The 12075-nt window shown below is 58.3% G+C and overlaps 2 protein-coding genes across 2 annotated transcripts; both read left to right on the top strand.

The window, feature by feature from the left end:
* The first annotated feature begins 632 nt into the window (after positions 1-632).
* LOC134146231 (C-signal-like) lies at positions 633-3347 on the top strand. Its single transcript, XM_062586522.1, has 6 exons — positions 633-779; positions 1274-1325; positions 1724-1911; positions 2267-2425; positions 2812-2931; positions 3234-3347. The coding sequence occupies exons 1-6, from the start codon at positions 633-635 to the stop codon at positions 3345-3347; spliced, it is 780 nt and encodes a 259-aa protein (XP_062442506.1).
* A 4414-nt stretch (positions 3348-7761) lies between these two features.
* On the top strand, positions 7762-10474 carry LOC134146301 (C-signal-like). Its single transcript, XM_062586631.1, has 6 exons — positions 7762-7908; positions 8401-8452; positions 8851-9038; positions 9394-9552; positions 9939-10058; positions 10361-10474. The coding sequence occupies exons 1-6, from the start codon at positions 7762-7764 to the stop codon at positions 10472-10474; spliced, it is 780 nt and encodes a 259-aa protein (XP_062442615.1).
* The last annotated feature ends 1601 nt before the right edge of the window (positions 10475-12075 follow it).

Here is a 12075-nt window from a genome sequence, read left to right as displayed (position 1 = left end):
CTATGGGCGTGGTGGACAGGGGGGCTTTGACGAAGGTGCTTATCCTTGCAGAAAGACAACCGAGGGCCCGTGAGTCCTCCTGCAACCCCAGCAGAAGGGCTGCTCCACTCAGGACTGCTTCCACAGTATGCTTTTGTGGGACAATCTGGGATGGCACATCTACTTGGAAGACAGGGAAGAGCAGAGCAGCCTCCTGCAGTTCCATCTGAGGGGTTCTGAAAACCAGCAGAAGGGGAATGCGTTCAACCTCCGACTGGTGTTGTATGGGAAAGACACAGAAATGCTGTGAAGTTGTCAGGCCCACCTGAGCCATGGGGCACCCTGCATCCCTTCCAACGGCTGCTCCCTCCTCCCTTTTCCCTCAGCATGCCTTCTCCTGGGCAGATTGCCCCATTGCTCCTGCTTCACGGGGTCAAGCTGCAGGCAGCTCAGAAGCCACGTGACTTTTGCCCTTTGGAGAGATGAGGGCTGGTGCCCAGGCAGGAACTGGGTCCTAGAGAGCTGGAGAGACTGTACCTAGAGCAAAGTCTTTGCGCAAGCCTGAGTGGGTGGGGTGGCAGTCGAAGAGGCTGTAAGTAGCATTAGGGAAGTGAGTGAGCTAGGCAAGCTAGAGCAGAGGCAGGAGCAGCAGCATGGCAGGGCTTTGTGTCCACTCTGCTCTGGTCACTGGGGCCAATCGAGGAATCGGCCTGGGAATTGTCAAGCAGCTCCTGCAGATGCCAAACCCACCCGAGTGGGTCTTTGCAGCCTGCCGGGACCCCAAGGGAGAGCGAGCACAGGTGAGGCTCAGCGGAGCTGACTTTGCTGGGGGGTGGAAGCACAGGCCATCACGTGCTGCCCGGGGGGCATGTTTGGGCCAGGAGAAGATTTGTAAGGGCTCAGATGGGAAGCTGCAACCCTGCACCACAGTTGCCAGGGCACAGGGCAGCCCAGCTGGCATGGCCGTGCGACGAGCTGCGCATGGGGTGTGCGGAGAGGCTAGGGCTCCTAGAGGACAGGCAGGGAGCTCCTGGCACAGCCTGGCACTCATCTCCTCAAGGGCTAGAGGGAAAGGCTTGAGTCTGCAACAGGAGGGCAGAGGGTGAGGTAGTGGCATGTGACGTGTGCAGGAGGCACGGAGCCCTGTCTGGCTGGAGCAGGGCACCCGGGGTAGGGTGCTGGGCATGGGGCAGTGCAGGGACAGAGCAGGAGTGACAGTGGCTGTGCCTGGGACAGGCTGAGAGCTGACGTCTGCCCAGGTGTCTCTGCCTCTCTGTTGTGCCCTCTCTTGCAGGAGTTACAGCATTTGGCCTCCAAGCACGCCAACCTGGTCATCATCCCGCTTGGTAGGTGCTCCTGGCTGTGCCCCAAGGGTGAGGGGCCCTTGCCCAGGCTCCCCTCGTTAACCAGCACTGTCTGCTCCCACAGCCCAGCCACTCACCTGGCATGCTGTGCACACCGCAGCAACCCAGTGAGAGGTGGGAGCGGTGCCAACAGTCCCAGCACGTAGTGGGGGAAGCAGGCCCACTGCTGTCACTCCTGCCCACAGCCTGTCTCCAGCCATGCCGGAGACTCCTGCCTTCCTGCCTGGCAGGGAGTGGCCCTGGGCTCCTCTCTCTGTGCCCTGATTCCTGCCCCAGCACATCCTTGAGGGCATATGAGGCTCTTGTGCCCTGGCATCAGGCCATCATGCGAGGCACAAAGGGGAAGCAGGCACTTACCTCGCTCTGTGTTGGCTCTGTAGAAGTCACTGACCCCACCAGCATCCAGGCAGCTGCAGGCAGAGTCAGGGAGCACCTGAAGGACTCTGGGCTGAACCTCCTCATCAATAACGCTGCCATTGTAAAACCAAGCTCTTTGGATACTGAGACTGTGGAGAACATGGCCCAGGTGTATGCCACCAACACGATTGGGCCCCTGCTGGTGAGCCAGGTGAGAACCCCCACCTGTGGCTTTGCAGCTCTGCTCCAGAGAACATTGCTTCCCCTTGGCTCCGGCTCCTGGAGCTGGGAGATCCCAGGCAGGTGGGAAGGGCTGAAGGGAAAGGCCTGCTCTCTGCTCCAGAGCCCAGTGGGCTCTCGTCCTGACAACGGGCCTTGCACTCTCCAGCTCAGATGGGGAGTGCAAGCAGTCATGGGTCAGTGCCAAGGAGCAGGAACCTTGTGGTCTGAGGCTATGAGAGCAGGAATATGCTCACTGATTTGGTGCTGACGTGATGCAGTGTGGAAGGAGCAGCAAGAAACTCCTGAAGTGCATCCGCACAGGCCCTTCTTTCCTCACATTGCAGGCATTCCTGCCCTTGCTGAAGAAGGCTGCCCAGGGAAGCTCGAGCTCTGAGCTGAGCTGCAGCAAGGCAGCCCTCATCAACATGTCCAGCTATGGTGGCTCCATAGAGGAAGTCCATGCATGGGAATATGTGCAATGTATCTCATACCGCTGCAGCAAGGTACTGCCATGCTGTGCTGGCACACTGTGAGCACGGACGATTTTTTCTCTCCCAAACACCCTCCAAGTCCTCTTGTGACTCCCCTGCCTCCCTCCCTCCTTCCCTCCTGACATCTCTCTCCACTTGCAACAGTTCTCGGGAGTCCCTTTCTCCCTCTCATGGCACTCGCCTCCTTCCTGTCCATGTCAGGAGATGCTGTATGCCACTTCCCAGCCTCATTCTCTGCTGTGCTGAGTGGCTGTGCCTGGAGACTGTGGCAGCACTGTGTGTCACAGGGAGCTCTGCTTGCCTGCCCTCCTCTGCCCCTGCCTTGGGGTCTGCACATGTTCCCTAGGGGAGGGCACTGTTGTCCTCCCCACGGTGATCCTTGTGGTGCCTCCTTGCAGGCTGCTCTGAACATGCTCACCAAGTGCCAGTCCTTGGGGTACCGGCAACACGGCATCCTCTGCGCTGCTCTCCACCCTGGCTGGGTGCAAACGGACATGGGGAGCTCAGCAGGACACAAGGTAGGATTTTTCTGGGGCAGGCCCAGAAGAACCTCATTGTTCAGGAACCCAGAGCGTCCTGTGTACCAAACATCCTGAGAGCTGCCGGGCTCCAGTGGAGCTGTGTGGACAATGCTCGGAGCTTGTCGTACAGGAGGGAAGGAGATGGCAGGCAGGGAGCCTTCCTGCAAAGTGCTGCTGTCTCTTCACTTCACTCACCCCAGGGAGCCATGGGCTCAGGGAGGCGCTGGCCAAAGCAGGAGCCTGCTCTGACCCTTAGAAGGCCTTGGGCACAAAGTTGTGTTTCTCCTCTATCCCTGCAGCCCCCACTGACGGTGGACGTGAGCGTACAAGGAATGCTGAATGTGCTCTGCTCCCTCTCCGAGAAGGACACGGGGACTTTCCTGGACTGGGAAGGGAAAGCACTGCCCTGGTGAGACGCCAGCCCAGCGTCATGCCCGGATCCTGGCAGCAGGTCCCTTTGCTGCGCTGTGCTGTGCCGTGCCCATGTCCTCAATAAACCCATGTCCATGAGCAGCAGTGCTGCTGTGTCCATCTGTGACTGCAACCGGATGTGTGTGGGGTGGTATGAACTTGCAGAGGGCAGCCTTCTTCCTACACAGGACTCGTTAGCGTTTTGTGTAGCAGTGCCACCAGGCTAGCTCTCCTGACTCATGGCTGTGCATGGGGATCCCCATGAGTGACGGCCTGTGGGTTCCGTGGGAAGGTAACTGTGCTCTGGAAACATGGTCTCCAGGAAGCAAATTATCCCGGGGCAGGTGTCCCAGGCTGGTGCCTGTCTCTGAGGAGCTGGGTCACCCCAGGGGCTGTGGGGCCCACATGGGTGCTGAGGGAAGGCAGCACAGGGCTGGCAAAGACCCCGAGCAGCCGTCGGGCTCCCTTTCCCCCAGCTGGCTGTGCTCAGGTGCCATGTGGACACCACTCTGGCCTGGGATAGCTCAGTGGGGCTGGGGAGTCATGGGAACTCATGCACCCTCTTGCAGCTGGGTCTGAAAAAGGATTGTACTACAGCAAACTGTGTCCTGCCTCCTGCATCCTCTGCCATGGTTCCGGAGCCCACCGGGAACTCCTGGTCCTAGCGACGCAAGGTGGGACGCAAGGCACTCGCACAGGCAAGGGGCAGTGCAAGGAGAGCTGGCCTTCAGGCTCAGCCTGAAGCTACCAACCCATTAGGGAGCTCAGGGTGGCATGTCCTGTCCCTGTCTGGATGCTCTGCGGATGCAGCTCACCCAGGACGTGGAGGCTGCTAGCTGAGGCGAGGGCTGCGGAATGGTGCCCGGGGCATGCCCAGCTGGACAAGGCTCCTGCAGGGAACAGGGGAGCTCTAGCCTGAGGACAGTGACCCCCAGCCCCTGGGAGGGCAGGAGGGAGGCTCAGTGCGCGTGAGGCCGCCTGCTTCAGAGAGGGACGGAGCACATGCCCCAGGCATTGCTGGCAGCATGCATGTCGAGGGTGGAGAAGGGCTCCCAGCATGTCCCTGGGGGTCGCCAGCGGGTTGGGCTGTGGATGCGTGGGGACATGGCAGGTCAGCTGGGTCCTCGCACTTCCCCTGGGGCCAGCTCCACACTGACAGCCCAGGGCCAGTGAGACTTGGCCCCATGGTGACAGCCTGGGGCCAATGGGGAGTGGTCCCCACTCCTGCCCGCAGGCCCCAAATGCACCCCAGGGGTGCCTGAGCAGAGGAGTGAGATGCTTCCAGGCACTGCTTCTGACTCCAGGCCTCCATCAGCAAGGCTGTGAGACGCACCTGGGCCCCGTCCGGGCCAGAAGGGGCTGAGTGGCCAGGTGTCTGTGCCAAATGCATGGCCTGGGGTGCTGCTGCTCCCTTTTCCCCTACCTGTAGCAGGGAAGGGTGGTCATGGGAGCCCTTTTCCCACCCCTTACTGCTCTGATAGGTGGGTTGGGGCCTTGATATCCGTGCAGCCGGCACACCACAGCTTGTGGCCTGCTTGCTGCTGGCTCTGGTCCAGGATATTGTCCTGGCAGCCGGTGTCATCACACAACATCCTCTCTTGTGATACTCTTTCCCCATGGTACCACACCTGCTGCCATGGCACAGCTACTGCCCTGTAATCACACCTGCAGCTCTTCTGCCAAGGGCAGCACATCTCTCATGGTATCTTGTCTGTCATGAAACACTTCAGTCAAGGTAGCATGTGCACTGCAACAGCAGATACAGCATGGCACCTATTTGTCATGGGGGATTTTACAGTGGTGACGTATCCATTACAACGGCACATCTGCCACAATACGCCATGTCTCACAGCAGGTCTCTGCTGGGGGCTGCACACCTCTTGCAGTAACACATCTATCCTAGCGTTTCATCATCATGAATCTTGTCCCTCAGGCCAGCACACCAATCCTCTTGGTACTCCCCCAGGCTTTTGAGACGCTCTTCTCCTGAGATGTATCACAAATGGCATGTGTTCTGCATCTACCCATCTGTCACAGTGTGCGGCAGCAGCCGGAAGCCCTTGTGCTCGATGCCCTCAGATGATCCAACTGATCTTGGCTCTCTGGGTGCCCTTTGTCATTTCCCCCACTCCCCTCCCTGCTATTCTTTCCTGGACCCAGCGTTGGCAGGACTGCCACGGCCTGTGGCCCCTGCTCCTTGCCCCACCTGAGCAGCTCCAGACCTTCCACCTCTGCGTGTGTAGAGAGACAGACTTCAGAGCTGGCTCTAGGGCTTCAGGACTGAAGTGCTGCTGTCCTCCCCAAGAGGTGGGGTTATGGCGGCATACGGAGGAATGGGCGGACCCAGTCCTGATGCCCCTTCCCTGCACACCACAGTATCTTCCAGGTCCCCATGTCAGTCTCCACCCAGCCGGGATGGATCACTGTGCACAAGATCCCCTTGTCCTTGAACTCTGCAGCCATGCCCCTTCTCACTACATCCGGTGCAGCCTGGAAGAGGCGTCATCTTGCCAGCATGACTCAGAGGAGTGGACGGATGTTGGGGTGCCTGTAGGCAGGAGTGGTGGTATTCGCTAGCCAGAAGCTGTGTGTGGCCGGGAAACGGGACTTTACCCTGCAGTAAAGCATTGGCACAACCACCCCAAAAGGCTCTGTTCCGGATGCTGCTGATCCCAGGGCTGGTAGTCTCTGTGCTTGCGCTGGGAGAAACAGGCAGAGGCTGGATGTCCTGGGGCAGGTGTGTGTGTGGGGGGGGGGGTCCCATGGGCTCCCCTTTGTGGGCACTGTACACGGGGCCATCAGAGCAGCCCCTGCACATCCTCTGGCACCCCATCTTGTTGCTGGCATGGGACGGTACATGGGGGCCTCTAGCATCCCAAGGTGCAGGCCCAGCACATCCCCTCACATGTCACCTTGCTGGAATGGTACAGGTACATGGGGGCCTCCAGCATCCTGAGCCACAGCCTGATGGAGCCCACTTTGGTGGACATGCTGATGATCACAGCCCGGCTGCAGCTCAGCCCATCCTTTCCTGGGCCCTCTGCTGCCTTCGCCAAGAAGGGCAGAAATTCCTGACACAAAGACTCTGTTAAGACACTCTGTTAAGTGCTCTGTTAAGACACGACAAACCCCGAGTTTGAGAACTGTCCTGAAGGTCCCTGACCCAGACTACCCGCGGGAAGATGGACGGACACCCTAGGCAGAAGGGCAGTGGATGGCTAGGATGCCCCATGGATGGGCCAGCTCTCCTCAGCTCCAGTGTTTCCCAGGGCCAGACAGTACCAGTACAGCCAGCACGGGGCAGGCAGGAGCTCCAGCTGCGGAGCAGTGAAGCATGGCTGGGGCTGGCCTGAGCTGCTTCTCGGCCTCCCTGTCCCTTAGGGTGGGCAGGGGAGCCCTGAAGCCCATGCTCTTGCTCCCCATCAGTCTGGCTCAATCCAGAGCGTGAGGACCCGTTCTGTGGAAGGGACCATCCAGGTACCTAATTCACCGGCAGCAGTGTGCCATGTGAACAGCTACGTGGCTGTTGACCAGGTTCAGGCCTTGGCCCTGCAAAGGAGACTCAAGAGCCTCCAGAGCCAGTCAGGTCGGGGCAAGGTAACTCTGTCGGGCACAAGGTCCAGTTTTATCCTGTTCCCAACAAGCAGGACAACAGTCTCAAAATGAAGTGTAAAGAGTCACAATAAAATTATGTGATAGGCAAAGGGAAAAGGCAGGAGCTGACGCATGACCTCAGGGATGGACCCAGCAAGATACCTGCAGGCAGAAGTGCTTGGAGTAGTTGCTTAGCTCAGTCCTCAGTGAGGCAGCATGCAAGGGGATGGAGTGCATGAACAGCAGAGAGGTGATGTGCAGACTGTGCAGGGTCCACTTCCTTCTGCAAGAAGGCAATGCTGGTGGTTTGCTCTGCAGGTCTTTTGTGGGACGCCCTGGGATGGGACATCTCCTTGGAAGACAGGGGAGAGCAGAGCAACCTCCTGCAGTTCCATCTGAAGGACTCTGGAAACCAGCAGAAGGGGAATGCGTTCAACCTCTGACTGGTGTTGTATGGGAAAGACACAGAAATGCTGTGAAGATGTCAGGCCCACCTGAGCCATGGGGCACCCTGCATCCCTTCCAACGGCTGCTCCCTCCTCCCTTTTCCCTCAGCATGCCTTCTCCTGGGCAGATTGCCCCATTGCTCCTGCTTCACGGGGTCAAGCTGCAGGCAGCTCAGAAGCCAAGTGACTTTTGCCCTTTGGAGAGATGAGGGCTGGTGCCCAGGCAGGAACTGGGTCCTAGAGAGCTGGAGAGACTGTACCTAGAGCAAAGTCTTTGCACAAGCCTGAGTGGGTGGGCTGGCAGTCGAAGAGGCTGTAAGTAGCATTAGGGAAGTGAGTGAGCTAGGCAAGCTAGAGCAGAGGCAGGAGCAGCAGCATGGCAGGGCTTTGTGTCCGCTCTGCTCTGGTCACTGGGGCCAATCGAGGAATCGGCCTGGGAATTGTCAAGCAGCTCCTGCAGATGCCAAACCCACCCGAGTGGGTCTTTGCAGCCTGCCGGGACCCCAAGGGAGAGCGAGCACAGGTGAGGCTCAGCGGAGCTGACTTTGCTGGGGGGTGGAAGCGCAGGCCATTACGTGCTGCCCGGGGGCATGTTTGGGCCAGGAGAAGATTTGTAAGGGCTCAGATGGGAAGCTGCAACCCTGCACCACAGTTGCCAGGGCACAGGGCAGCCCAGCTGGCATGGCCGTGCGACGAGCTGCGCATGGGGTGTGCAGAGAGGCTAGGGCTCCTAGAGGACAGGCAGGGAGCTCCTGGCACAGCCTGGCACTCATCTCCTCAAGGGCTAGAGGGAAAGGCTTGAGTCTGCAACAGGAGGGCAGAGGGTGAAGTAGTGGCATGTGACGTGTGAAGGAGGCACGAGCCCTGTCTGGCTGGAGCAGGGCACCCGGGGTAGGGTGCTGGGCATGGGGCAGTGCAGGGACAGAGCAGGAGTGACAGTGGCTGTGCCTGGGACAGGCTGAGAGCTGACGTCTGCCCAGGTGTCTCTGCCTCTCTGTTGTGCCCTCTCTTGCAGGAGTTACAGCATTTGGCCTCCAAGCACGCCAACCTGGTCATCATCCCGCTTGGTAGGTGCTCCTGGCTGTGCCCCAAGGGTGAGGGGCCCTTGCCCAGGCTCCCCTCGTTAACCAGCACTGTCTGCTCCCACAGCCCAGCCACTCACCTGGCATGCTGTGCACACCGCAGCAACCCAGTGAGAGGTGGGAGCGGTGCCAACAGTCCCAGCACGTAGTGGGGGAAGCAGGCCCACTGCTGTCACTCCTGCCCACAGCCTGTCTCCAGCCATGCCGGAGACTCCTGCCTTCCTGTCTGGCAGGGAGTGGCCCTGGGCTCCTCTCTCTGTGCCCTGATTCCTGCCCCAGCACATCCCTGAGGGCACATGAGGCTCTTGTGCCCTGGCATCAGGCCATCATGCGAGGCACAAAGGGGAAGCAGCCACTTACCTCGCTCTGTGTTGGCTCTGTAGAAGTCACTGACCCCACCAGCATCCAGGCAGCTGCAGGCAGAGTCAGGGAGCACCTGAAGGACTCTGGGCTGAACCTCCTCATCAATAACGCTGCCATTGTAAAACCAAGCTCTTTGGATACTGAGACTGTGGAGAACATGGCCCAGGTGTATGCCACCAACACGATTGGGCCCCTGCTGGTGAGCCAGGTGAGAACCCCCACCTGTGGCTTTGCAGCTCTGCTCCAGAGAACATTGCTTCCCCTTGGCTCCAGCTCCTGGAGCTGGGAGATCCCAGGCAGGTGGGAAGGGCTGAAGGGAAAGGCCTGCTCTCTGCTCCAGAGCCCAGTGGGCTCTTGTCCTGACAACGGGCCTTGCACTCTCCAGCTCAGATGGGGAGTGCAAGCAGTCATGGGTCAGTGCCAAGGAGCAGGAACCTTGTGGTCTGAGGCTATGAGAGCAGGAATATGCTCACTGATTTGGTGCTGACGTGATGCAGTGTGGAAGGAGCAGCTAGAAACTCCTGAAGTGCATCCGCACAGGCCCTTCTTTCCTCTCGTTGCAGGCATTCCTGCTTTTGCTGAAGAAGGCTGCCCAGGGAAGCTCGAGCTCTGAGCTGAGCTGCAGCAAGGCAGCCATCATCAACATGTCCAGCTATGGTGGCTCCATAGAGGAAGTCTATGCATGGGAATATGTGCAATGTATCTCATACCGCTGCAGCAAGGTACTGCCATGCTGTGCTGGCACACCGTGAGCCCGGACGATTTTTTCTCTCCCAAACACCCTCCAAGTCCTCTTGTGACTCCCCTGCCTCCCTCCCTCCTTCCCTCCTGACATCTCTCTCCACTTGCAACAGTTCTTGGGAGTCCCTTTCTCCCTCTCATGGCACTCGCCTCCTTCCTGTCCATGTCAGGAGATGCTGTATGCCACTTCCCAGCCTCATTCTCTGCTGTGCTGAGTGGCTGTGCCTGGAGACTGTGGCAGCACTGTGTGTCGCAGGGAGCTCTGCTTGCCTGCCCTCCTCTGCCCCTGCCTTGGGGTCTGCACATGTTCCCTAGGGGAGGGCACTGTTGTCCTCCCCACGGTGATCCTTGTGGTGCCTCCTTGCAGGCTGCTCTGAACATGCTCACCAAGTGCCAGTCCTTGGGGTACCGGCAACACGGCATCCTCTGCGCTGCTCTCCACCCTGGCTGGGTGCAAATGGACATGGGGAGCTCAGCAGGACACAAGGTAGGATTTTTCTGGGGCAGGCCCAGAAGAACCTCATTGTTCAGGAACCCAGAGCGTCCTGTGTACCAAACATCCTGAGAGCTGCCGGGCTCCAGTGGAGCTGTGTGGACAATGCTCGGAGCTTGTCGTACAGGAGGGAAGGAGATGGCAGGCAGGGAGCCTTCCTGCAAAGTGCTGCTGTCTCTTCACTTCACTCACCCCAGGGAGCCATGGGCTCAGGGAGGCGCTGGCCAAAGCAGGAGCCTGCTCTGACCCTTAGAAGGCCTTGGGCACAAAGTTGTGTTTCTCCTCTGTCCCTGCAGCCCCCACTGACGGTGGACGTGAGCGTACAAGGAATGCTGAATGTGCTCTGCTCCCTCTCCGAGAAGGACACGGGGACTTTCCTGGACTGGGAAGGGAAAGCACTGCCCTGGTGAGACGCCAGCCCAGCGTCATGCCCGGATCCTGGCAGCAGGTCCCTTTGCTGCTGCGCTGTGCCGTGCCCATGTCCTCAATAAACCCATGTCCATGAGCAGCAGTGCTGCCATGTCCATCTGTGACTGCAACCGGATGTGTGTGGGGTGGTATGAACTTGCAGAGGGCAGCCTTCTTCCTACACAGGACTCGTTAGCGTTTTGTGTAGCAGTGCCACCAGGCTAGCTCTCCTGACTCATGGCTGTGCATGGGATCCCCATGAGTGACGGCCTGTGGGTTCCGTGGGAAGGTAACCGTGCTCTGGAAACATGGTCTCCAGGAAGCAAATTAGCCTGGGGCAGGTGTCCCAGGCTGGTGCCCATCTCTGAGGAGCTGGGTCACCCCAGGGGCTGTGGGGCCAACATGGGTGCTGAGGGAAGGCAGCACAGGGCTGGCAAAGACCCCGAGCAGCCGTCGGGCTCCCTTTCCCCCAGCTGGCTGTGCTCAGGTGCCATGTGGACACCACTCTGGCCTGGGATAGCTCAGTGGGGCTGGGGAGTCATGGGAACTCATGCGCCCTCTCCCCACGTTGGGCTGTACAAGGTTGTGTTTCTTCTGTCTCCCTGCAGCCCACTGAGAATGGATGTGAGCATACAGAGGATACTGAATATGCTCTGCTCCCTGTCCAAGAAGGACACGGGCACTTTCCTGGACCAGGAAGGGATAGTAGCACCCTGATGAGACAGCAGCCCTGTGCTGTGCCAGGATCCATGGGCACTGCACTGTGCCCATGTCCTCAATAAACCCGTTTCTCTAAGCATCAAGTAGCGCTCTGGACTGTCTGCTACTGCTGCTGCTAACTTTCTATTCTATTCATTTCTATGTCTACTCTATTTCTTTTTATTCTATTTAGTTCTATTCTATTTATTTCTATTTCTATTCTATTTCTTTCTAACTTGCTATTAAGAACTCCTCAGAGTTCTTTCTGCAGCTAATTGAGCTGATTTAGTCTGCATTTCATACCTCCTCTGCCAGAGGGTATCTGGCCATCATCCTCCCAGGTAGGTGCCCCTGGTCTTAGCCCTGAGTTCAGAGGGTCTCATCCCCAAATTCTTCATATTCCCTTAGCTCTCATGCATCTTCTAGGAAAAAGAGCAGTGTTGCAGGAGAGATTTTTTTTTTTGGTCTCTTTTCTCCCCAAGTGCCTCTGCGCATGTGTCCCTAGACATACACTTTCTAGCTATGTGCCTGGATGAGGTCCAAGCCCTGCTGATTTCTCTGTCAAGGTGGACACTACAAGGGTTAACTTGAGGATGTAGCTGGTACAGGGAAAACTGAAGAATCGTTTGCAGGCTCATTACTAAGGAAAGCATTTTGTTTATTAAATCCTGGGGGACAGGCAGGTCTCCTGCAGTGTCTCATGGGGTCGCCCTACAGAAAGAGATGCATGAAGCAGGGGCTGCCTAGGAGCACAGGAGGGATTGAGAGAAAAGGGCTTTCTCTCATCTTTTGTCCATTCTTTTTTTGTCCCCATGGCCATGTAATGTCTGTGTGAAGATGGGTTGCTTCTGGGTTGCTGTGACTTATTTGCCCGGTCTCTTTCCCAGGGTATCCATATATTACT

This window comes from Rhea pennata, chromosome 13, assembly GCF_028389875.1.
Source record: "Rhea pennata isolate bPtePen1 chromosome 13, bPtePen1.pri, whole genome shotgun sequence".
Taxonomy (NCBI): domain Eukaryota; kingdom Metazoa; phylum Chordata; class Aves; order Rheiformes; family Rheidae; genus Rhea; species Rhea pennata.
The sequence above is the reverse complement of the archived record's forward strand: the minus strand, read 5'-3'. Positions and strand labels throughout refer to the sequence as shown.

What these genes read in the sequence shown, in the direction of transcription:
- LOC134146231 (XM_062586522.1), top strand. Translation starts at nt 633, where the DNA reads ATGGCAGGGCTTTGTGTCCACTCTGCTCTGGTCACTGGGGCCAATCGA. An exon ending in CCTGGTCATCATCCCGCTTG is followed by an intron (nt 1,326 to 1,723) that starts GTAGGTGCTCCT and finishes TTGGCTCTGTAG; the next exon opens with AAGTCACTGACCCCACCAGC. An exon ending in GGAGCTCAGCAGGACACAAG is followed by an intron (nt 2,932 to 3,233) that starts GTAGGATTTTTC and finishes CTATCCCTGCAG; the next exon opens with CCCCCACTGACGGTGGACGT.
- LOC134146301 (XM_062586631.1), top strand. Translation starts at nt 7,762, where the DNA reads ATGGCAGGGCTTTGTGTCCGCTCTGCTCTGGTCACTGGGGCCAATCGA. An exon ending in CCAAGGGAGAGCGAGCACAG is followed by an intron (nt 7,909 to 8,400) that starts GTGAGGCTCAGC and finishes CCTCTCTTGCAG; the next exon opens with GAGTTACAGCATTTGGCCTC. An exon ending in TCTCATACCGCTGCAGCAAG is followed by an intron (nt 9,553 to 9,938) that starts GTACTGCCATGC and finishes GCCTCCTTGCAG; the next exon opens with GCTGCTCTGAACATGCTCAC.